At 41.5% G+C, this 24,245-nt stretch overlaps 1 protein-coding gene across 2 annotated transcripts in view; it reads right to left on the bottom strand.

The window, feature by feature from the left end:
• LOC147709660 (tyrosine-protein kinase Src42A-like) overlaps nt 1–24,245 on the bottom strand; it is a 309,465-nt gene that overhangs the window by 9,453 nt on the left and 275,767 nt on the right. Inside the window, exon 9 of one of the 2 annotated variants that reach the window (XR_015296713.1) lies at nt 20,579–20,726. Coding sequence is in view for 1 of the 2 variants with exons in the window: in XM_086928180.1 (XP_086784306.1) it covers nt 20,579–20,710 (132 nt within the window). In the remaining variant the exon portion in view is untranslated. The remainder of the gene's footprint in view (nt 1–20,578; nt 20,727–24,245) is intronic. The other variant, XM_086928180.1, reaches the window with a different exon arrangement.

The raw sequence follows: 24,245 nt of genomic DNA, 5'->3' as shown, positions 1-24,245 counted from the left end.
TGCCTTTTTTTTTTTGATGTCATAGTAATTGAGGTTTTGGTGTTCGCTCTGGATGTTGTCGTCGTCGTCTCCTGCCACCACCATCCCCCATTTCTGTTTGGTTTTCTCATTTTCGTAAGTATGTCTTTCAGTCGTTCGTTTTGGACATGTACTGTCTCTTTTTTCGCTATTGTTGCTGTCCTCTTTCCTACTTCTCCTATCATGAACTTTTCTCAACTTTTCTTTTCTTCATCTTTTCTTTTTCTTCTTTTTCTTCTTCCCTGCTTTTTTCTCTTCTTTTCTGGATTTATCATTGTTCTCATTCTTGTCTCCTCCATCTTTTCACTCTTCTCTTCTATTTTTCTCATTTTCTCTCCATTATATTTCTTATGCATTATTAAGCATGTTGCTCTTAGCTGTTTTTCTAAATTGTTTCGTTCCGTGTAACGACTTGGAATGTTAAGGGATTAAATAATCCCATTAAAAGACAGAGGGTTCTCTCACATTTAGCAAGACTTAAAACTGATGTTGCCCTCCTTCAAGAGACTCATCTTACTGAGCCGGAGGCTTTGAATCTTAAACGCTGTTGGGTAGGTCATGTTCTTTGCTCTCAGACGACATCTAGGAAGAATGGTGTTGTACTTTTGCTACATAAAAAGTTGAATGTTTCCTCGATTACTCATGAATGTGATGTTGATGGCCGTTGGCTTATTGTTAATTTACTCATTGATAACATACCACTCACTCTCTTTAATGTGTACTCTCCTACTGCAATCAATAGATCCTGTTGGCCTGCTATTTCTTCCAAGTTGTCTTCCCTTTCTGGAGATTACATACTTCTTGCTGGAGACTGTAATCAGATTGTAGATCCCTTCCTTGACCGACACTCAAAAGTCACTTTTGTTCCCTCTAGAATGCACACGCAATTTGTGAACTCCTTTCAAAATAATGCCTTAGTGGATATCTGGAGACTATGCAATCCTGATGTCCGTGAATATAGTTTTTTCTCCCCTCCTCATCAATCCCAATCCCGTATTGACCATATCTTTCTCAGCAAACCCTTATCCCAACACGCTATCCGCTCTGAGATCGGCTCCATTTAACTTTCCGACCATGCCCCAGTTTTTGTAGACCTGGACCTACTCCCATTTTCTCCACATTCTGGCAGATGGCGATTTAACAATGCTTTACTTTGGACCCCACCTTTTGTACCGAATGTACTGCTTTTGCCAAGGATTTTTTTCTTTTAAATCAAACCGCTGATCCTCCTTTGTTATGGTTTGGGATTCTTTCAAAGCAGCCTCTGGGGGTTTTATTATTAACTTTGTGGCTCGGCGGAAACAATTACAAGAGGCCAAGTCGGAGAAAATATTAGCTGACATCAAGGCTTTAGAACACGCTTATTACGCCTCTAAATCTGACTCTTCCCTTAAAGCTCTTATTGAAGCAAAAGTTTCTTTTAATAAATTCACAACAGATGCCGCTTCTAATATCCTGCTAAAATGTAATTCTAGATACTATGGGGGTAAGAATAAAATGGGGAAGCTTTTGGCCAACTACTTAAAGATCCATAAGGAACGTACCAAAATCCAATCTATTAAAACCTCTTCCGGTGAATCCACATTTAAAGATAAAGATATTCTTACGGAATTTGCCAAATTCTATGATACACTTTTTACCCCAGAACAGGTTCCTACACATGATGATCTTCTTGCTTACTTTCAATCTCTTCTATCCCCCCTGATTTCACATGTTGATTTTCACACCTTAGAACAGGACATTTCTCTTTCTGAAATATCCCATGCTGTATCTAAACTTCATCATGGTAAGTCTCCGGACCCTGACGGTTTTACAATTGAATTTTACAGCCACTTTGCCTCTCTCCTTCACCCTAAACTTCTACTTTTATTCCAATCTTTCTCTGATGCCGGTTCTTCTAGTGGCTCCTTTTAACAAGCCTTAATTTGCTTTATTCCAAAGGAAGATAAAGATCACTCCTTATGCAAAAATTATAGACCAATATCTTTAGTTAACACTGATTACAAAATTCTAGGGAAAATATTAGCATTACGTTTGGATCCCCTTTTACCGGATATCATTGGCCCAGAACAATCTGGTTTTGTCAAGGGGCGTCTCTCCTCAGATAATTCACAGGTTTTTCTCAACATTCTTAGCAAAACTTCTTCTTTCACTCTTCCTTTCGTAGCTATCTCCCTAGATGCGGAGAAGGCTTTTGATAGGATTGGATGGGATTTCATGTTTCAGGCTTTACGTTGGATCGGTATTCCTCCTAAATTTATTTCTATTATCTCTCTACTTTACTCTAATCCTCAAGCTTCTATTTTTGTTAATGGGATGTCTTCGGATTATTTTTCTCTACACAGAGGAGTTCGACAAGGTTGCCCATTATCCCCTTTACTTTTTAATTTAGCCTTAGAACCCTTCCTTACTAAAATTCGCGTAGATGACACTATCTCTGGTTTTCATTTTGGTTCCCAACAAGTCAAGCTCTCGGTTTATGCCGATGATATTCTTTTCTACTGCTCCAACCCTGCCACTTCCATTCCCTCTTTTCTTCAGCAAGTTTCTTCTTTTTCTGAAGTTTCCGGATATCGTTTGAACGCTGACAAATGTGAAATTCTGCCTTTGAATCCTCTTTGTCAGAAACATCTCTTTTCTTGTACAGGTTTCTCATGGTAACCATCCAAAATCAAATACCTAGGGGTCTGGTTTGCTCCCTTGTTATCTGACACTCTCAAACTAAACTTTGATTATGTTTATAAGAAAATGGATACGGCTATCACTCGTTGGCATCCGCTCTTTTTGTCCTGGTGGGGTCGTCTCAACTCTATAAAGATGATGCTTTCCCCCTTGCTTCTCTATACTATTTCCATGCTTCCTTTACACATTCCCCTTTCTTTCTTTAAAAAGATCGACTCTTTATTACTGAAATTCCTATGGAACGGTAAACGACCTAGAATAGCTCTTGCTTCTTTGCGTAAGGACAAAGCTCAATCTGGAGTCCGCTTTCCTGACTTTAAACAATACCATCATGCTTTTTCCCTGAAACAATCGACTGGCTGGTTTTCCTCTAATGTGCCTCATCATCCCCCTGTATGGTTCAATATGGAATCTTCTTTCATTTCTCCTTTTACCTTTCCTGAATTCTTGTCCTTTACGTCTTCTTTAACTCGTTTTCGCTCGCCTATTCTTTCACATTCTCGTAATCTCCTTTCTCCTTATTTAACTTCATCTTATCCATCCCTTCTCTCCATTCACGAACAACCGATTTGGAATAACTCTCTTCTCAAAATCCGTAATCGTACCATATATTGGAAGACTTGACACTCTCGAGGACTATCTTGGATCTCTCAACTATTTTCTCAAGGTACACCTCTCTCCTTCCAGGATCTTCAATCTCTTTTCTCTTTGCTCGCCTATACCCGAACACAAAACAATACCCTTTACCCAGTCCTGCTCTCATATTTTCAAACTCTTCCATCCTCCAACGAAATTCCTGTAGATCGTAAACCCACTTCCCTTTTATTAGAAACTTCTCCTTCTGCATCCGCTCTATATAATTCTTTCCGTTCTACTACTGATAGATTGAAATCTTGCATTGAACTTGCATGGGAGCTGGATTTTTCTCAGAACTGGCCTGTACTTTTTTGGGATAAAATTTGGACTAAACTCCATAAGACCTCTAGGGCTGCTAACACCACCCAAACTTTATTTTTCATTTATCACAGAACTTTATTTACTCCACTTGCCTTATCCCGTTTTTCACCAGACACTCCCTCTTCCTGTTGGTCCTGTCCCTGCCCCTCTGCTGATCTCAAACATATGTTGTTTGAATGCCCTCCTACTTCCCAGTTCTGGCAGTTGGTCTGGCAGCAAATTCAAAAGATTTTCCAGTTTCAAGTCCCTTTTTTGCCTTCACTAGTTTTTCTTGGCTCCCTCTCACGGGAACTTCCTCATTCCTGCAATCAATACCCTCTACTTGACCTTTTCCTTGCTGTAGCTTTTCACACTGTCACCTCTAACTAGAAACAGGCTGCAAATATTTCTTATCAGTCCCGGTGGAATGCAATCTGTTTTAACCATCGTTTAGACACCAATTATGTATCTCCCATCTCCCTAGCTATCAAACGTGACCTGCTTTGGCTTCCTTTGGTAACATACCTATCTCCCTCTGCTCCTGTTCATCCCTCTCCTACTCCTGAAACAGTTGAAGTTCGCAAACCCCCATGATTTCCTTATTACCTGCTACTTCTTTCTATATTTGATTGCTATAATTATTGTATTTCTATTTACTATGTTTTGCTTATTGTATTTCTATTTTTACAATATGTTCATAATTTTTCATGCTTGTAATGCTTACTTTTATGAAATTTTTATTACATTGTTTATTTCTCTCATCCGCTTATTGTAACTCTTCTCCTTCACCCCCTCCTCTCACCCTCCCCTTTTTTCTATTCTTCAGTAAATCAAACTTAGTACAACTGTACATCACAGCATGCTACCCAACATACAATGATGGTAAACCCTAAAACTCTGACTACCTCTTGTATGCTATTGGTCCTAACGAAATAGTCTGACCCACATCTGCCTTGATGAATCCTGAAAGAAAACTGTTGCACTATCCAACGCTACCCATCTGTACTTCCATTAAACATTCTTTGTCCATGTTGCTTCTGGCTCTCACTGTCCAGTCCAAGGCGCTTTAGCTGCAGTCGTGCAATGCAGCGTTCAGATAAACCAGACGCAAGAAGAGCTTGAACAAGCAACACCGTGTCCACAGGGTAGAAGCCCCACTTGTAGCTCACCAGACCATTTGTGCCCATGAGACTGCTCCAGGTCAGGGTATAACATGGCATTTCCCTTAGTACCAAAGGATTTAGATAGCTTTTAAGCTGAGGTGTGATGGTATCTCTTTATCCCAAACACTTATGGTAATCACCGTAAGGATCCAGTGTCACATAGGGAATCCAGATCAGTAAAGACAGACAGAATATCAGTTGCGGCTGCTGCCAATATGCAGTGGCAGGGCAGCAGCAGCGGTGGCGTCAGGGGAGTGTGGGAGGAGGATAACATAAAATAAAACTTACCTGCTTCTGTAGTTGTCTCATGCTTCGGTGCTCCTCTGTCCTCCTGCTGCTTCTGGCAGTCCCTGGAACAGACTCCCCATCCAATCCAGATGCTGCTCTAATAACATGAGAGCAGCGCCTGGATTGGCCTGAGCAGGATGCACAAGGAGTCTGTGCCGTTTCTCCACTGTGGACTACAGCTGGGTTCGGGAAACCTAAGTGCACATATCTGTTTGGCAGGCCTAAGCAGTGGCGGTTTCACCGTGGGGGCGTTTGGGCGCCGCCCCCCCTGCTTTCTCGCCGTGCGAGAAGGCAGAACAAATGGTAGTTATCATATTATATAACTACCATTGTGTTTCTGCCTACTCGCACGGTGAAGCAGAACTTCCTGGTTTAAAGTGGTGGTGGGAGTGGCTTGGGGGAGTGGCTTGCCCACTGTTGTTGATACTGACTGTTTGGGCGGCCTGAGGCCGCCCAAACAGACAGTATTAACAAGAGTGGCAAAGCCACTCCCCCAAGCCACTCCCCCCCCTGCCCTCGAGTAACTCGCCTTGTTCTCTCTGTATGCTGCAGCAGCAGCATACGTAGAGAAAATGACGTAGGTGGGGCAGCCGGCCGCACCAATGAAAAACGTGGCAGTGGAGAAGGAGGCTGCCTGCCGCGCCGCCTTCTTGATGACGTGCTGGTGCTGCCTGCAGGATTTGAAAGCGAGGACGGCGGGAATCGGGATGGAGTCTCTGGAGTCTGCTGGACGGTAGGTTTACTTTTACTTTACTACTTAATTATATGTGTATTTGTGTTAATCACTGTGTTGTTGTTTCCAAACCCCTCCCGCCTCCCCCCTCATCCCCTCACGACTCGAGTGCGACCCCATTCTAAGCCCCCCACCCCCCTCCCCCCGCCCGTAATGCCGGCTGCGACTGGCTCTCAGTCATAACGTTAATTATGGGATGCTCAGAGTAGGTGGCCTGTGCGAAATGTTCGGCTCAGTTACCTCTGTTTTTTTATCATGTCCAGCGAGGAAGGCGCAGTCAATAACTCTCACAGAGATCTGTAATATGCAAACAGCATTACGGAATCCAGGCAGACCATTCTGCTGCAGAACTGACAGCTGCGAAGGCTGGAAAGGGAAAGTGCAATTAAGCAAGTCATTGCCCACGACTTTGAAGCCCAAACGCGGTAGGCACCTCACTTCAAAGACACAGGCATTTGCTGCATAAAATGATAGGAAACAAGACTCAACTTGCTGGCCGTGGAAAGCCCTTGGCCCTGGGTGACCCTAGAATATAATATAAATCCATCCATTAGCACATTCTAAAAGCCCTATGTGTTCTGGTCTCATTAATTGTTTTGCATTAGCAAATATTTAATTGTGTGGGCCTGCTCCTGAATTGATTTATGGTTAATTGCGGACAGTTTACTATCCATAAATACTTCTGCAGTGCACACAACGCGCATCTACGTCTCCCACTGTAGCAAAGTGCATTCTGTAATATCTCTACATTTAAATTGAAAGATCCTGTTGTTTCTCCTTCCAAGGCTCGCACTATAAATAACACAACAGTTTACTAGTTAGTTGCGAGACAATACCAGTACCCTAACATCAGCAAAATCAGGTTGTTTGATTTCAGCGTCCTTCATTCCATATCTCCCAATAGCTTAATATTACATTCTGATGGTAAAACTCTTTTTAGGTAAATCCGGACTCATTGAGGCCACTTTAAAATGTTGGCCCGTGTGTATGTTTGCAGTGAGCGCTGATGACATTTGTGGGACACTTATCTTAACTTAACTTGCATTTTCAAGAGAAGCCTCTGTGTTGCTAAATAAAGGGTGAGGTGCATTAAAGTATTCTTTTAAACTCTCCTGTTTTAAAATATTGCAGTCAGGCTAAGAGGAATGAAGTGAGATATGGGACAGCGCAGGGTTAAATGTGTTACTTTTATAAACATACTCGCTTTCTGAAGTTTGCTGTAACTTGCACCATTTAGCCCTTTTTTCTTCTTCCTTGCCGCAAGAGTCCCTCCAGTTCCTCTTTAGTCAATCAGGATGGCTTGCAACACAACACACAATCGCAACGTTTACGCCCTACCACTTTCAAAAATCACCAGCCGCCACTGGGCCTAAGACATCCGGCTAAACAGACATGTACACTTAGAAGTGCATATAGCATTCCATTCCTCCTCCCTACCATGGCCCGGCCCCTCCTTACACACGCTGGCTCAGCCATTAGCTAAAAAATAAAGCGATAATAAAATATTGTTTTATTTTTCAGCAGCTGGATCAGAGCCAGTGGGGCGACGCTCCTCCCCATTGCAAAATATCTTGCCTAGCTATATTAATTTAAAATATTAAAGAAAAAATTGTGTATAGGGAATTCTTAAAGTGTCTATGGGTGACTGTTGTGAATAGTGATAAGATAGTGAACAATATATACAGTGTCAAAAACTTTTTTATATACAGTTTAGGGAAGCCAGAGCTTAATTCTAATCCAGGAGTTTCATTCTTAGTACAGAAACCCGGTCAGTCTGGACCTAAATAGTGCGTCGACGTTTCGACCCTTACGTACCCCTGTTGGTGGTCACGAAGGGTCTTCCTCAAGACAAGGTTGCAGGGATTATATGTACACAGTCCTAACAGGCTCGATGTTTCAGAGCCTATGCCTTTGAGGCACAATGTCCCAATGTTCTGAGACGGTCGGCTGGGAAGATTTGCAGCCGGGTGCAGAGTAGCTCAATGGATAATGATTCAAGTACACGATTGAGTCAAAAGGACTTCTGCGGGGGCTGACGGAAGGAGCGAGGTCTCATCCATCGGCAGCAGCAAATGCAAACCTATGCATTTGCTGCTGCCGATGGATGAGACCAACCCGACAGAACCAATTTTTCTTTAATCGTCTAATTACCCAGGTCCTGAAGGACACAGGGTCACCCCATTTTTTGAACTCCTATATTAATTTAAAAGACATTTTTCAGACATCTTTCCTGAGCTAATCGTTTGTACTTTCCCAATCACATAACAAGGATAGAGATTAGAGAGCAAGGATAACAACCAATCAATTAGATTAAAGATAATAGATGAAATAGTTTCTTCTGAGATCTATTGGGCAAAAAAGCTTGAAGGTAAAAGAAAAATCTCTGCTCATGGCGACCTAGAACAAAAGTTTACAAATGCCTTTGACCAATAGTCTCTCCCCCAGGACCTAAATAGGATAACAATAGAAACAGGACTAATGCAACTTCTAATTTATAGCCATCCTTATAAACCTAAGCAGTTTGCTTTCCTATCCCACAATGCCACTTTCTCTTAACAACCCTCACTGAAGAAATATATTGCACCTTTAGGAAGCGCGCACGGCGCTGCCTAAGATGGCCACCTAGATACAGAGCTCTGTGTCACGTCGGGACAGGCCGCTTGGATTTATGCGGTCCACACCGATCCTGACACAACGGAAGTGGGCATTTATTTGTAGCAAAACCTCTCCTGCTTGGAAGGCAAGCTTCCTGCTTCTGGTTCTTGTCTCCTTTGGTGTTTGATTGTCGCCTGAGCTCCGCAACTGTAATCCATCCACTTTTTGATTTCTTCCCTCACTGAACGGTGCTCCACAGTGCTTGGCTCTGAATGAGGTATTGACTTTTTCATCTTAATGGGTATTTTCATGTCTTCACCCAAGTCCGATTGGAATTTCAGACTTCTGCTATACTTATATCATTTCATTGGCTGGCTATTTTTCTTCATCATGAGGAGTGATTTAAGGGGGCTCTGTCTGTTCACTTGTGATAACCTAGTTGTCAGTGCTTTTTCACGTGCTTTTATTTAAATTCACTTATGATCAGAAGTAAGAGTTTATGGCACTCAAGCAAAAGTCGCACAGCTAGTCTGCCTATTTCTGAGTCTTTCTCTACTGAGGACTATAGGGATTGTATACACTCCACTGAGGTAATGGCTCAACCCCCCTCCTCTTGGTCTGTGGCTCAATACTTGCCATCTTCCAAGACGCAGGCAGCATCTCCTGCTAATAAACGGCTTAAATACGACACTCCTTCTCCGCCTAAACCTCTTTCACCTGTATCTTTAGATACTGTTCTACAGGAAATACATACTTTATGGACATTTTTTGAGGAAACTAACACCTGCTTGCAAGTCCTGGACAATAAATGGTCAACTATGGAGTCTTGTTTGTCCTTGGTGGAGCAATCAGAGAGTGATATCCAGGATACATCTGTAAAAATTGCGACTCTGGAGAAGGATATTTTACTGCTTAAAAAGTCAACAGGATATCTTGAAAATAGGAACAGACACAACAACCTTCCTCTGTTTGTCTTCCAGAGGGTCTTAAAGGGAATGATCCGGTTTCTTTTTTCACTTTCTTTTTTCCAATGCTTCTAGACCTTCCTGCATCTACTAATTTAAATATCCAGGGAGCTCACAGATTGGGACCTCGCTTGTCTTCGACATCGACTCCATCAAAGCCTCGTGGGGTGATCCTTCTCATTTTAAAGTTCACTGACCTTCTACAAGTGTTATATGCAGCCAAGATTAAAAAGCATCTTGCTTGGTCAAGTGCAACATTATTCATCTTCCACGACGTTTCCACAGCAACGGCTAAATGACGGAAAGTATTACTTGAGCTAAGACCTGCACTGCATGCCTTAGGTGCACGTTACGGCCTATTTCATCCTTTAAAGTTACCTTTCAAAATAACATTTCTATGAAATTGATTCATTCTCACTCCACGGCATCGATGGAGATTCCTGGTCCTTCCTCTTTAACTTGACTTTTATGAAAGAGGTATTGACTTTTTCACCTTAATGGGTTAAATCATGTCTTCACTCAAGGTCTCATTGGACTTTCAGACTTCTCCTATGCTTATATCATTTAATTGGCTGGCTATTTTTCTTCATCAGGTGGAGTGATTTAAGGGGGGCTCTGTCTGTTTACTTGTGATAACCTAGTTGTCAGTGTTTTCTTTCACACACTTCTATTTAAATTCACTTATGTGCAGAAGTAAGAGTTTTTTGCACTCAAGCAAAAGTCGCACGGCTAGTCTGCCTATTTCTGAGTCTTTCTCTAGTGAGGACTCTATGGATTGTATACACTCCACTGACGTAATGGCTCAACCCACCTCCTCTTGGTCTGTGGCTCTATATATGTCATCTTCCAAGATGCAAGCAGCTTCTCCTGCAAATAAACGGCTTGAACACGACCCTCCTCCTCCGCCTAAACCTCTTTCACCAGTATCTTTAGATACTGTTCTAAAGGAAACACATACTTTATGGCCATTTCTTGAGGAAATTAACACCTGCTTGCAAGTCCTGGACAATAAATGGTGATCTATGGAGTCTTGTTGTCCTTGGCGAAGCAATCAGATAGTGACATCCAGGATACATCTGTAAAAATTGCGACTCTGGAGAAGGATATTTTACTGCTTAAAAAGTCAACAGGATATCTTGAAAATAGGAACAGATGCAACAACCTTCCTCTGTTTGTCTTCCAGAGGGTCTTAAAGGGAAGGATCCGGTTGCTTTTTTCACATCCTTTTTTTCCAAAGCTTCTGGACCTTCCTGCATCTACTAATTTAAATATCCAGGGAGCTCACAGATTGGGACTTTGCCTGTCTTCGACATCGACTCCATCAAAACCTCGTGGGGTGATCCTTCTCTTTTTTAAATTCACTGACCCTCTGCAAGTGTTATATGCAGCCAAGATTAAAACGCATCTTGCTTGGTCTGGTGCAACATTATTCATCTCCCGGCTAAATGACGGAAAGTATTACTTGAGCTAAGACCTGCACTGCATGCCTTAGGTGCACGTTACGGACTATTTCATCCTTTAAAGTTACCTTTCAAAATAAAATTTCTATGAAATTCATTTATTCTCACTCCACGGCATCGATGGAGATTCCTGGTCCTTCCTCTTTAACTTGACTTTTATGAAAGAGGTATTGACTTTTTCACCTTAATGGGTATTTTCATGTCTTCACTCAATGTCTCACTGGACTTTCAGACTTCTCCTATGCTTATATAATTTCATTGGCTGGCTATTTTTCTACATCAGGAGGACTGATTTAAGGGGGGCTCTGTCTGTTCACTTGTGATAACCTATTTGTCAGTGTTTGTTTTCACATGCTTTTATTTAAATTCAATTATGTGCAGAAGTAAGAGTTTATTGCACTCAAGCCTATTTCATCCTTTAAAGTTACCTTTCAAAGTAAAATTTTTATGAAATCCATTCATTCTCACTTCAAGGCATCAATGGAGATTCCTGGTCCTTCCTCTTTAACTTGACTTTTATGAAATAGTTTGATGTGCCTGATTTACTCATGTTTACTTCCTTTACAGGTTGTACTTTGGTTATTGTTCTCTCACTTGTTTGACTTCTTCTTCAATTCCTTTGAAGATTATTTGGATTCCTTGTTGCCCGTTTCCCTATTCGTCATGCTTGGCGTCCCGATGTGATACCTCCTCCCTTGTTGGTTGTGCCATCTTCATCTGTTTGTCGCCACTCCTTGTCTTTTTTCTTGTTTGCCCTTAGACTGTACTTATTACAGTCGTAAGTTTGACATGTATTGTTCCTTCTTGTTGTGTCTCTTGTGACTTCTTTCCTTTCCCAAGTCTATTCTCCCATCTTTTCACTTTGTTTTGTATGCCCTATTAAATATCCTTTTCTATGACTTCTTTTTTTCTTCATTTTGAGCACTCCTTTTCATTGCTGATGATCATGTAATTTTCAATATTTTACTGACTATTTTCATTCAGAGTTATATCTTGGCTTTTGAAAGGTTTTATTAATTCTATGAAGAGGCAGAGTATGTTGTCCCATTTGGCTTCTTATAACCCAGATTTGGTCCTTTGAAAGAAACACATCATACAGAGTCGGAGGCTTTCAAACTTAAACGTAATTGTGTTGGCTCAGTCTTAGTCTCTCCTACGTCCATCTAGAAAAATGGGGTAATTATTCTGTGCCACAAAAAGTTGAAATGTACTGTTTTATCTCAAGAAATAGATTCTGAAGGTAGGTGGTTGTTGTATAGGTTACTTATTGATGATTTTTCTCTAACTGTTTTAATGTTTATGGCCTGACCCAACCTGATTATTCATTCTGGCCTAAAATTACAAAAAACAACCATTCAATATAAAGATGAGTTTTGTATTTTAGGTGGTGATTGCAACCAGATTATTGATTAATTTCTAGATCAGAAGTCCAATGTTTGCTTTGTTTCTCATAAATCCCATAAACAATTCAATACCACGATCTCACAAACCTATCTGGTTGATGCTTGGCATTCCTTTTTTTCACCCCCCATGGGTCCTTTACTCGTCTGGATTATATTTTTCTTTCTAAATTTTTTACTCAAATCTTTATTTCATCTTCAGTCGAACCTATTGTTATTTCTGATCATGCCCAGGCTGTTACTGATTTTGACCACAATGAAATACATGGCGATTTAATAATTCTCTTTTGCATGACGCTGTCTTTTCTTCTTCATTGACTTACGTTGATAATGAATTCTTTTTATTAAACCCAAAAATACTTTCCCCCAACTATTGTGGGATACCTTTAAAGTTGCTGCCCGTGGCTTTACTATTGACTATGTCTCCAAAAAAAAAAGAAACAAAGGGCATATTTTCAAGCCCCTTATCGAAGCATCATCTGTACTTTTTTGCCAATAACGCAGTGATATTTGCATTGCCCTATTACCAAGGCAGCATTAAGTCAATTAACGTGGCTTAAAGCCACGTTAATTGATTTAACGCTGCTTTAGTAATAGGGTCCCTTTCACGATAAACTCATTGTGAAAGGGGGCGTCCAATGGGTGTGGCAGTGGCCGTTCCACCGCAACACACCATTCACTTCGACGCTGCCACCAATTATCAAGAAAGGCGATAATAGGTGGCAGCGTCGAATTTAAGAACAGGAAAGACCTGTTCTTAAGGTTGCGAAACAAGGAGAAATGCTTCATTTCTCTTCTTTTTTGCTTTTTCCATGTGTACTGCCTTGTTCCCTTTTGGCTAATTATATTAAATCTCGAAAAGAGCATATCCTTATTAATTTCATTAAATCGTCAGATAGAACCCTCTTTTTTTTAAATTGGGATATTTTGGAAAAATATATAAACTTTCATCAACATTTATATACCCAAAATCTCCTGCCTCTATTTCTCTTATTGAAACTTATATTAATGATACTCCTTCTCATGACACTCTTAACTTCACATCTCTTGAATCTGATTTATAGCTTGTAAAAACTTTCTAAAACTTCAAATTTTCTTTAAAAAGTTGAAACTCCAGGCCCGGGTGGTTTTACGGTGGAATTTTATTTACATTCTTCAAATGTATTACTTCCTAAGCTTTTACAAATTTTTCTTTTTTTTCATAAGACAGGTAGAGCGGGAGGTACGTTTCAAGAAGCCATAAAAAGTCTAATTCCTTAAGACGGTTGTGACCCTGTCCATTGTAAGAATTATCTTCCCATCTCTTTGGTGAATGTGGATTATAAAATCTTTGCCAAAGCAGTTGCTTTGCAACTTGAAACTCTTTTATCTCATCTCTTGGTAAAGAACAATGTGAATCTGTTAAAGATATATTAACATTAGATCATTTTCAGTTATTCTTTAATGCCTTAAATAAAACTCTTTGGGCCAGATGTACAACCTGCCAAATAGCTCCTCACAAATTACGTCGCATTTGGCATGTACATCAGTGTGTTTAAAACTGTTTGCGATTCCCAATGGGGGTCTCAATTTGCGAGTCCATTGGGAATGACAGGCCCTCCCAGGGATGGTGGCCTGCTGGGCTTAGCAGACCACCATGTGTGGGACTGCTTTTAAATAAAGCAGCTTTCTTTTTTAAATGCAGCCCGTTTTCCTTAAACGAAAACGGGCTGCATTTAAAAAAGAAAAAATGAAACGTTTTCGTTTCATTTTTTAAGGGCAGGCAGTAGTCCCTAGGACCACTGACTGCCCTAAAAAAAGAATATTACATGCATTTGCAAAGGGGAAATAGGTGGTAATTTGCTAGTGTTTTGCGACATTAGTACATAGCTTTGCGGTCGCTATTAGAAAGGGACCGCCCCTTCCTAATAGCGAGTCGCAAAACAGTATTTTGCGAGTCGCAATTTATTTGCCTGTCGCAAAATACTGTTTGTACATGGGCCATGCTTTTTAGCAGGCGCAAATGGGTCTAGGACCCGTTTGCGCACACTAAAAAGCGTCGTATATCTGGCCTTTAATCCTACTTATTCACTAGCTGCTGTTTCCAATGATGAAGAAAAATCATTTGACAGAGTTGACTGGTCTTTTTTACTTAAAGCTCTTACCTGGCATGGATTTGGACACTCTTTAATCTCTCTTATTTCTCTACTTTATACAGCTTATCATGCCTCAGTCCTAGTTAATGGACATACTTTGCAGTATATTCCACTACAGTGTGGGGTTTGTCAGGGTTGACCTTTATCACCTCTTTTTAGGTTTCGAACCTGGCGAGGGGCACGAAGTGCCCCTCCCAGTTTGAAAACTATTGTCTTCAGTATGGATGTCGGCCCCGCCTCTGCCTCTCATTGGCTAGCTCCATAAATGGAGGATAGCCATTGGGAGGCAGAGGCTGTCAATTGCGCTTTCTCTCGAAAACGCGATTCGGGGGCGTTTCTGGTGCCTTTTTTAAGCCCCGCCCCTTTGTCCCGGGCCGCGCTGCCATTGGCTGCCGGCCCGGGACACCCCCGTGACGTCATTCCCGGGCCGCGCTGTGATTGGCTGCCGGCCCGGGACACCCCGTGACGTCAGCGAATCACAGTGCGGCCTGGGACCTGACTTGTTATCAATGATGTCGAAGTCAGTGTAACACATTTCAACGAATCTACGAATTCGTTCACACTACTACGAGTTATCGAAACTAGAGGGCTCTGTACTGTGTTTCCCAATAGACCACCCGGACACAGCTTCAAGTTCAGTGCGCGCGCTTCCGCTTTCCGCGCGCGCTCCAGCAAGCAGACAGCCGGTCGCGCGCGAGCACGAGCCTATCCCAGAGCCGGAGGCGGAGGCGAGCGAACCTGGGTCTGGGCGTCCGCCGAGTCGGTCGCGCATGCGCAGAGAGCGCCGTGGCCCCTTCCCTCCCGTGTGTTTGAACAGGAAGGCGGACATGTTTGTCGGTTGGTGAGGGCGCCTCCGTTCCCCTGCAGGACAGCGGACCTGGAGCAAAAACGACCCCAGCAGAAATCGGCTTCAACTTCGTCACTTAGACAACGGGCCCAGGAGTTACGGGCACCACTTTCCTCGTCATGTCCCGCCACGGTGAACACAATTGACCCCCTCTGGGTGATGCATCCATTCAGGGGCTGAACCAAGAGACAGAAAACAGAGTCGTCCCGGAACCACCATGTCAAGCACAGGAGAGAGCTTGGAGGCCCGCCTGGGGCGAATGGATGCCATGCTGCGGGACCCTGCCAGCCAAGTCAACACCGACTGTCTGCTGGTAAGTGACCGGGTGGCGTGCATATCTCAGCCGGGCGGTGGGCGGGGGAGCCAAGGGGTGCCCGGCACAGAATATGGGCTGCACAGACCTGTACTTGCAGCTGACCTCGGCCTGTGGGTTTGCAAAGTGAAGTTTGTCCCCGAGAGCAGTCGGGCTGCTTTCAATGTTTACTTTAAGTTAGTGTGGCGGGCTCAGGCGACCCATCACTTTGGCAATGCACCAACTGTCAGTGCCCTTCCGGGGGCAGTGTGTTCCCAGGTCAGCCCGCTGGATGACAGCTCCTGCACGGTGCCGGTGTGACAGGGCGAGCCCGGCACCTGCGGGCGGGGACTGTTTACCTGCCCCCAAGCCGTGCTGCAACTATTGGGAGCTCCTATCAGGCTTTCCCATCGACTCGTCGCGAGTTCTGTGCCTGCTGCTTATTTGGACTGTAATTATCAAACCGATCATTGTTACTGCATAAAATTACCCTAAAAGGAAACGGTCCTCGCTAACCCCCTCCACAAATCAAATCCGGACAGTGTCTCTAAGGCATCCCCGCCAGTTCCGTGTAGGTGTCACTAGAACCCGCTGGCAGATAGTTTGTTAGTTGTCCCTCTCCGCTCGGTATTCACCCCCTGTATCTATTTTCTTGGCAGCAGTTTCTGCTCTACACATTTTCACGCAGCTCTTTAGTTAGGAAAAGGTTCGAGGCTTTTTTTACGCATACAGACAGAATATGTATCGCATTGTATTATACTATTTGTATAGCTCTTACTACCATTACGCGGGCGCTGAGGCTTGTCTGCACGTGCTGCATACAGGCTCCTAGTGTGTGCTAGATGTGCCTTCTTTGCTTTAAGCCTGTGCGAGAAGTGCTTCCACGTCATGCGCGAGGACCACCAAGGTGGGGCTATGGTGTTATGGGACGCAGCGCTTAGCTGTAAGGAGGATGAGGAAGTGAGATTCATATTTTTTTTGTAATTTACATTATGCTGGCGGCTTCGCAGGTCCCTTTGTGTGATCGATCCGAATTCACTTGAGCATCAGTCTCCGTTTTAATGGCTTTGTTGAACAAAAGGGCATTATTCCTTAATACCTTGTTTAATCACTAGATCCATTTGTTACGGGCGCACAAAATGAATATATACACCGACTTTTTAACTGCTGCAAAGATCCTGTTAATCCTATGGCATGCATAATTCGTACTTGTTTTCGGTTGATTGGTTGGTATAACCCCGCTGGCCTCTGAACTTTTCATGTCTCTCCAAATATCTTAATTAATTGAAACCGTTTTGTTATATTAAATGTCTGCATGGCAGTGAATAGTAGGCGTTTTATTTTAATTTTAAATGAAGTAGCATGAATGACTCAAATCTTCTCTCTCATCTTCGTCTCTCCACACTGTCCCTGCCAGATGAGGAATTTGCATTTTACTGAGGGGATTTTATTTGGTAAAAGGAGGTGCTTTCTCAGGCCTTCCATTGAGAGGGGCTTGGGCTACAGTGGTCTCACGCCATTCACCCAGAGAGGAATGAAAGGGACCGACCTGCCTGCTCCAGTCCCCCTCAGCCCCCTCCTTCTTCAGGGCAGTCCTTTTCCTGCTATTCACGGAGGATTTGCTTGCGCTCGGAAAGCACCAATGTTTTTCCAATGCGATGACATTTATTGAAGGGCTGTGGCCAGGCAGTGAAGGTGCATTGATAGAATGAATGGGCCTTATCGAACCATTAGATGCCCCTTAGACATGCACGTCTGGAGCTCTGTGAGGGAGGGAGCTCGGGAGTCCTCTGGGTCTTTGGGGCTTGGGCCACTTAGGGCCTCTGGCACATTAAGGGCCAGTGTGACCCTATATGCAGCAAATGTGGCCGGCCCACTGGACTCAGGCATCCTTTGATACCAAGGCCTCACTTTCAAACTCAGGTGGGTCTACTCAACCTTTCATCTTTCTGAGGTAGATAAAATGACGTTTTGGTTGCGTTGGGGAAAAGCAAGCATTTGTTATCCGTCAGTGCCCTGGGGTGAATCTACACCCTTCAAATATACTTGTTACGTTATTGTCAGGAGAAGAGGCAGTGTAAAGTTACTTACGGCCTCATGCATCATTGCACCCGTATGCGATTCCTAAATTGCGAAAATTAAGGAATCGCAATTTAGAAATCGCAAACTGCAATGCATTAACAATTCGCATTTATTTTTGCGATTCGGTATTTTTCCTTAATTGCGATTCACAATTTGCGAATCGCAATTAAGGAAAACCCAAAAGGCCCATAGGAATGAATGGGAAGGCATTCACATTTTGCGAATTTCAAATTACGAATTCGCAATTAAAAAATGATCATGCATTGCATTTAAGAAATCTGAAATTGCGATTTCTTAAATGCAATCGCAATTTTAGAAATCGCAACATGGTTGCGATTCCTAAAATTGTGAAATGCATGATGCATTCCAAATTAGTCAATTGCATTCGCAAACGGCCGAAAATTGCGATTCGCACCGTTTGCAAATGCAATTGACTTTGATGCATGTGGGCATTAGCCTTTAGCAGCCTACACCATTTCACCTTTCTGATGCCATGTATAGAAAAGTATATCTTCCAAATGGCCCCATGCGTGACGTTTCTGCCAATCCTAGTTTTTTTTAGCCAAGAGCATACTGCAATGTCAGAGCTGTAATATAAACTTCAACAGTGGGTAAGTCTGGAATCAGCAAAACTTGCACATAAAGTAAGGTCACTTCTCCAAAGGCGAAACCGTTGCATTGTAAATGCTTGTTTTAAATTCCAGCTCTTGAACCCTTTTTATCCCGTTTCCGTAACAATAAATCTATTTCTGGCTTTCAATACAGTGATCAGCATCTAAAGTTGTCCGCCCATGGCGATGATATCCTACTCTTTATTTCCAACCCGGATGTTTCTATCCCCCTATAATGCAGGACATTTCTGACTTCTCTTTACTTTCAGGTTACAAAATCAGATAAAACAGAAATCCTCCCTATTACCCAATTTTGTGTCAAGCAAACTTTTGTCTCAATTGATTTCCTTTGGAATAGTTCTAGAATTAAATATCTAGTTAGTTGGTTTACTACCTCTATTTCAGATACAGTTACAACCAATATGAAGGAAGGGTTCAATAGAGTTGAAAAACGTCTTTCTTCTTGGAATCCGCTATTTCTCTTAGTGGGGAAGTCTTGATTCCATTAAAATGACGATTATTCCCATTTTGTTGTATATTTTGTCCGTGATTCCACTGCATATAACATCCATTTATTTTAAAAACATAGATTCGCTACTTTTCAAATTTCTTTGGACTAAAAAAAAATCTAGACTCTCCCTAGCACAAAAAAAGGAAATCTAATGGAGGTGTTCACTTTCCTGACTTTCGAATTTACCACACAGCTGTTTGTTTTCAGCATGCTGCTTAACAGTTCCTTTCCAACTCCTCCCCTTTTTACACTTATGGTGTATTATTGAACAGTCTTTATTTACACCTTTTCTGTGAAAGAAGTTCTTGTTTTTTCCTCAAAGACTGCTGTAACCTCTCTCCCATTATTTAAACATGTTCCTCTTTGTTGCGACCCCACTATCACCCAAAAGTCCTTTCTAGAGATCATTTTCTCCAATCTCCCCTATGGTACAATCATCTTATTATTACCAAAAATAGACTTGATTTGTTTAATGGTATGACTCTTTTTTTTCTCTCAATTTCAGGCTACTTTTTGTTGTCCTGTTCCTTTTGGTATAAGTACTCAGTTGTTATGGAGGTAGTTCTAGGGTTTTTTTATTCACTCCCGGCATCTGTCACTATCTCGACCGACGATTTTCTTCTCAAGATGCTTACTCTCTTCCCAAAAGCAGCTTTGATTTATAAATATGTCAGCCTCTAATCCTGAGCATTTTAAAACTAAATAGGAACTTGCTTGGGAGTCTGATTTAGGATGTGTTTGAAACACTGATTTCTGGGACAGGGTTTGGGTTGGATAATTTAATATTACACACTGGTTTCCAATGCCACTTTTTCACGCACAAATAACTTGTTGTGTTGGTCTTGTGGCCATCCTTTTGCAAATTTGTTGCATCCCCTTTTTATTTGTCCCCCTCTCGCATCCCTTCGGAAAACTGTATGGTCCCATATTTCACCCATTTGCGATTTAGAATGTCCCTTGTCAATCGTATTTCTTTTTCTCTGTAGTTTATCTGATACATTGTGATTAATTTCTTGCACCTTTAGCCTTCCAACAAATTACACTAAATTGGAAATGTTCCTCTCAAATTTCAATCTAAGCTTGGCGACATTATCATTAGATGTTGTATTTGCTTCTTCATGGAAATAGTATGTAAACAGAGATTTATTTTGGCTGCTGTTAACTGCTTATTTGAACAAGGTTAAAAATGACAGGAGCTTCGTAATACCCTTGAAATGTTAAACCTCCATTAATTGTTCTTACTCTGCTCTCTTCTTTATTAGTTTTTGCCACTATATTTGTTTTCTAGGCATTTCAACCATTTAAGACATTTTATATTATTCTGCAATGTCATTTGATCCCCAGTTGTATATTTTCTTCTCTTCCTTTCCTTTCCATATTTCTGTTAGAATTGTAAACAGCTTTCTTTTCTGCTGCATTGTAAATATTCTCACAAATTTGTATTTCATATGCTATGATTGTTTTTTATTCTTTCCAATCTTCAATGCTAATAAAGCTTATTAAACATACACCTACACATTCACCATCCCTGTTCTTAAAAAGATTAAAATACCTCTTTTTCCCTTTTGTGCGTTGCAAAACCCCCACAGGGTAGACTACTTAATAAATAATGTTAAAATTGATACCTTTACCAACCAATATTGCAAACGAGTGGCCCTCAAAATGTATAAAGTTCAATCTTTCCCCTTTGAAAAAACGTATTTTTCTTAAGAAATTAACATACACTCTTACCAAAAAATGGAGTAGGGTTCAAAAGGTTACAGCATGTATTCTAGTAGTTGTCTTCTTTGCATTGTGTGTGCTTCCACAGAGAATGGAGCAGCTCGCGTCATTGGATCATGTGCAGAGCAGGCGGCTTACCTGGGAAGGGCATCTCCCCGTAGGTCATGATTTCCACTAATAGGACTCCGAAGGACCACACATCAGATTTGCTTGAGTATCTCTGGCTCTCAAAGACTTCTGGTGCCATCCACTTGATGGGCAGTTTCATCTCTGTGCAGATAGAGACCTGTCAGTGGGAAGCTTGATAGGATCACAGTGCAAGAACACAACAAGGAAAAAAGTACACACGGCAGTTTGATCGGAATGAATTTGCTTTATGGAATCTGTACTATTTTGTACAGGTAATTATGAAAACAGGGAAAGAAAATCCAGAGCAGAAAAAAGAGGAGAATGAAGGCTTGCTAGATGGAGCCTACTTTCAGAAGGAGGGGCCATCTAAATTGCCCAAGATTATTTAATAACCAGTTAGTAACTTGTGCCGGAAGACAGCAGGATGAAAACAGATCCCTGGGGCCATGCATTGTAATCCTTTAATGTCTCTTGGTTTGATACATCACCAGGGAGAATGCATAAAATTATACCTTGGAGTACATTTATTTGTAAATATATTTCTGCATTTTCTGCAGGAGCCAACAGCTAGCAGGAGTTCCCTGCTTCTCCAATGGGAAACGGAGCAGCGCCTCTGTGTCGCAGCCCATGTGAAGCATCCATACTACAGGATCAAGATGCCAAACTTTTTCTTATGTTGAAAAGAGTTCAGCGAATAAGGTACAACTTTGAGTAACATCTCCCAATGTCAGCCGGCTTCTAATAAATATTTCACCAACTTAGTAGAAAGATTTGATCTGAGCAGGAAAACGGAAGACAAATTTATCAAAATCTGTGGATTACGGTAATCTTCTACATCCGATGTCTGCACTTCTCACATACCAACTAGTATTCCCTTTCCTTGTTTTAAGTAAATGTACGGCCTTCCAGAAACTTAAACGTTCAAGAGTTGACATGTACAGAAGTTGGATGTCGGATTCCTGAAGTGGTCATGCCACAATCTGAACTTCCGCTTCTTCGCATAACATAATCATTTACTCCTTGTTCCATAATATATATCATGATAACAACCTAAACTTAGATGAAGATTTTTTCCAATTGCATGTGTTTGGTATCTGCTCGTCCATAGCTAGATGGTTAGCCAAACGCCTTCCGCACAGTGGGATATACCTCTGATGACACAATACCTCCAGTGGACCAATTGTTGCACTTGGGATTCTACCTAAACCCCTTTGGACATCTCTAATTTAACAGCGACTGCTTGGGTTTGGCCAAAGACATGAGCACAGATTCCAATACTAACTGACCCCAAACTATTCATGGAGTCTTACAGAACTGTAAGGAGGCCCTTCTCATAGAAAGTGTGAGTAACATTGTCTTTGAGAGAATGATTTTAAATGAAATCAAATAGGTCTGTGAAAATATTTACACAAGCGTTAAATATATTTAAATTCCATCAAGTCTTACTCAAAACCACTGTAGCTTCCTGTGCAATTTTTGTGCTATTTTTTTAGCGTAAGTCTTGGAATTATTTAGGTAGCAACAGTAATGTATATTATATGAACACATTATAGTCTAAACTGGCAGTAGCAGGTTCCAGGAAAGTACTGGTGAAAAATATTAATATCACATTGTATTACCGAAAATCATACCTAGGGGCAGATTTACTAACATTTTGTGCCGGGTTTGTCACAAAAGTGCCAAAAACCAGAGCAAAAATGTCATTTGTGATTTATTTTGTAGCACAAAACTTTATTTGCTGTGGAAAGCAGCCCTAAATATTCACAAAGTAGAGCTGATTTTATTTGTTTTCATCGGGAGAACATACCGTCATAGGTAGTGCATGGCCTTTTCCATGCCACCACCTGCGGGTTTTGACTCAAAGCCCTATCTACTAAAATTTGTAGATAGGATTCTGCACCAAAAAATATCACCTATTGAAGGTTTGCAGTAAAAATGAGAAATGTTTCAATTTCTCCAAACCTTATTAAATTTGCATGTATGCCACACTGTACTGCACACATCCAAAGTGGAAAAAGTGTTAAGGATTGTCTGAATAAAGTATTTTGTACAGGAAAGGGTATCATTCCAGTACTAAACCTGCCATAGACATGATGCAGACACCTTTGCACTGTGGTGCAAAAGTGTGTGTGTGTGTGTGCGTGTGTGCACGTGTGTGTGTGTGTGTGTGTGTGTGTGTGTGTGTGTGTGCGGGTGTACGTGTGGGTGTGTGTGTGTGTGTGTGTGTGTGTGTGTGTACGTGTGTGTGTGCGCGGGTGTGCGGGTGTGCGTGTGTGTGTGTGCGTGTGTGTGTGTGGTGCTAGGCAGCCTGATTGTGCACCAGGGAGGAGAGCAGGCGTAGCATATATCCCTTTTGGAGGGGTCTTCTCTGTCAGTTCAGGATGATTGCTCCCTTGAGGAGCAGGGTCAGTACTGATTTGCAGAGGTTGGGGCTTTGCCTATGGTAGCACTTAAGGTGAAAAACAATGGTTTGGAATGCTACCCTGAGGTATCTTGTGAGTATATCTACATGTGTAAATGTACTCTTACACCTTTGAGTAGCTTTACTACTCAGGCTATTCACCATTCACAAGTGTAAAGTTACTCAAAAGTGTATACCTACATGTCCCCACGCCCTGAGTTCTGGGTGTGGAGCCTAATTTACAAGTGAAAAGTTGAGACTTGTAATTCTTCATATGTAGGGAAAAGTTTAAAAGATGATTTAAGTTTTTTTTAAATGTGACATTTTTGGGGGGAATATTGATGCTAATTATTTTTTATATATTTATTGTAAACATAGAACAATATAAAAAGCATCATTAACTTAATTTTAAATTGCAAAATTGAAAATTTTTACAATATTACATTAATATAAGTTTTGTTCTGAAGTTTAAATCAAATGGCACATTTTTAAAATTATTAATATAATTTAAAATAAAATAAAAAACAAGATTTTATTTAAAGGTAATATTTAAAACATTAAATCAAATGTATTTATACTTACAAATATTTTAAATACATTTATTTCATATAACATTATTACCAATGGGGTTTTCTTTAAAGTCCCTGCCTCCATTATTTTTATGTGGAAAGATGTGCAGTACCTGTGAGTGGACATGTGTGGTGCTCTGAGCTGGCGTACATTTACAACTGTTTTTGGATTTTTTTCGGGCTGCAGTAACTATAGAAGTGTAGTTTTGTGGGTGGTTGCATGTTCTTTCCTCAACCCCGCACTAACTCTCCCTTAACTCCTACTCACTCCTCGCTCTTTAGTAGTAAGTATTCCCCATTTTCCAGGTGTTTCCATCCGTCCCTCCCACATTTGCTACTGAGGCACATACTTGCCTGTATGAAGATCTCCATAGTTGGGGTACAGATCTCCACACATAATCCATAGGTAAGGCGGAGTTCTATTGCAGCTCTACTACATGTACAAGGAACAAAGAAAATGGGAGTCACCAAAGCGGTTAAGGACATCACATGTCTTTGGTACTTAGGAAGCCCTATATGTTTACAGACAACTTCGTAGCCACCAAGACAAAGGAAGCGCTGGGCCAAAATCCAATTGCACAGGCAACAAATAAGAAGACCATGGGAAGAGAGTGGACTATATTTGGAGTAAATCAAGTTCTCTTGCACTGCTGCCTGGTAATTGCTACTTCTGAGAACCTACTTCTTTTCCTCTCTGGTAAATTTG

Source organism: Lissotriton vulgaris, chromosome 6 (assembly GCF_964263255.1).
Source record: "Lissotriton vulgaris chromosome 6, aLisVul1.2, whole genome shotgun sequence".
Lineage (NCBI taxonomy): Eukaryota > Metazoa > Chordata > Amphibia > Caudata > Salamandridae > Lissotriton > Lissotriton vulgaris.
Note: the sequence above shows the minus strand (reverse complement) of the source record. Positions and strands in the feature narration are given on the sequence as shown.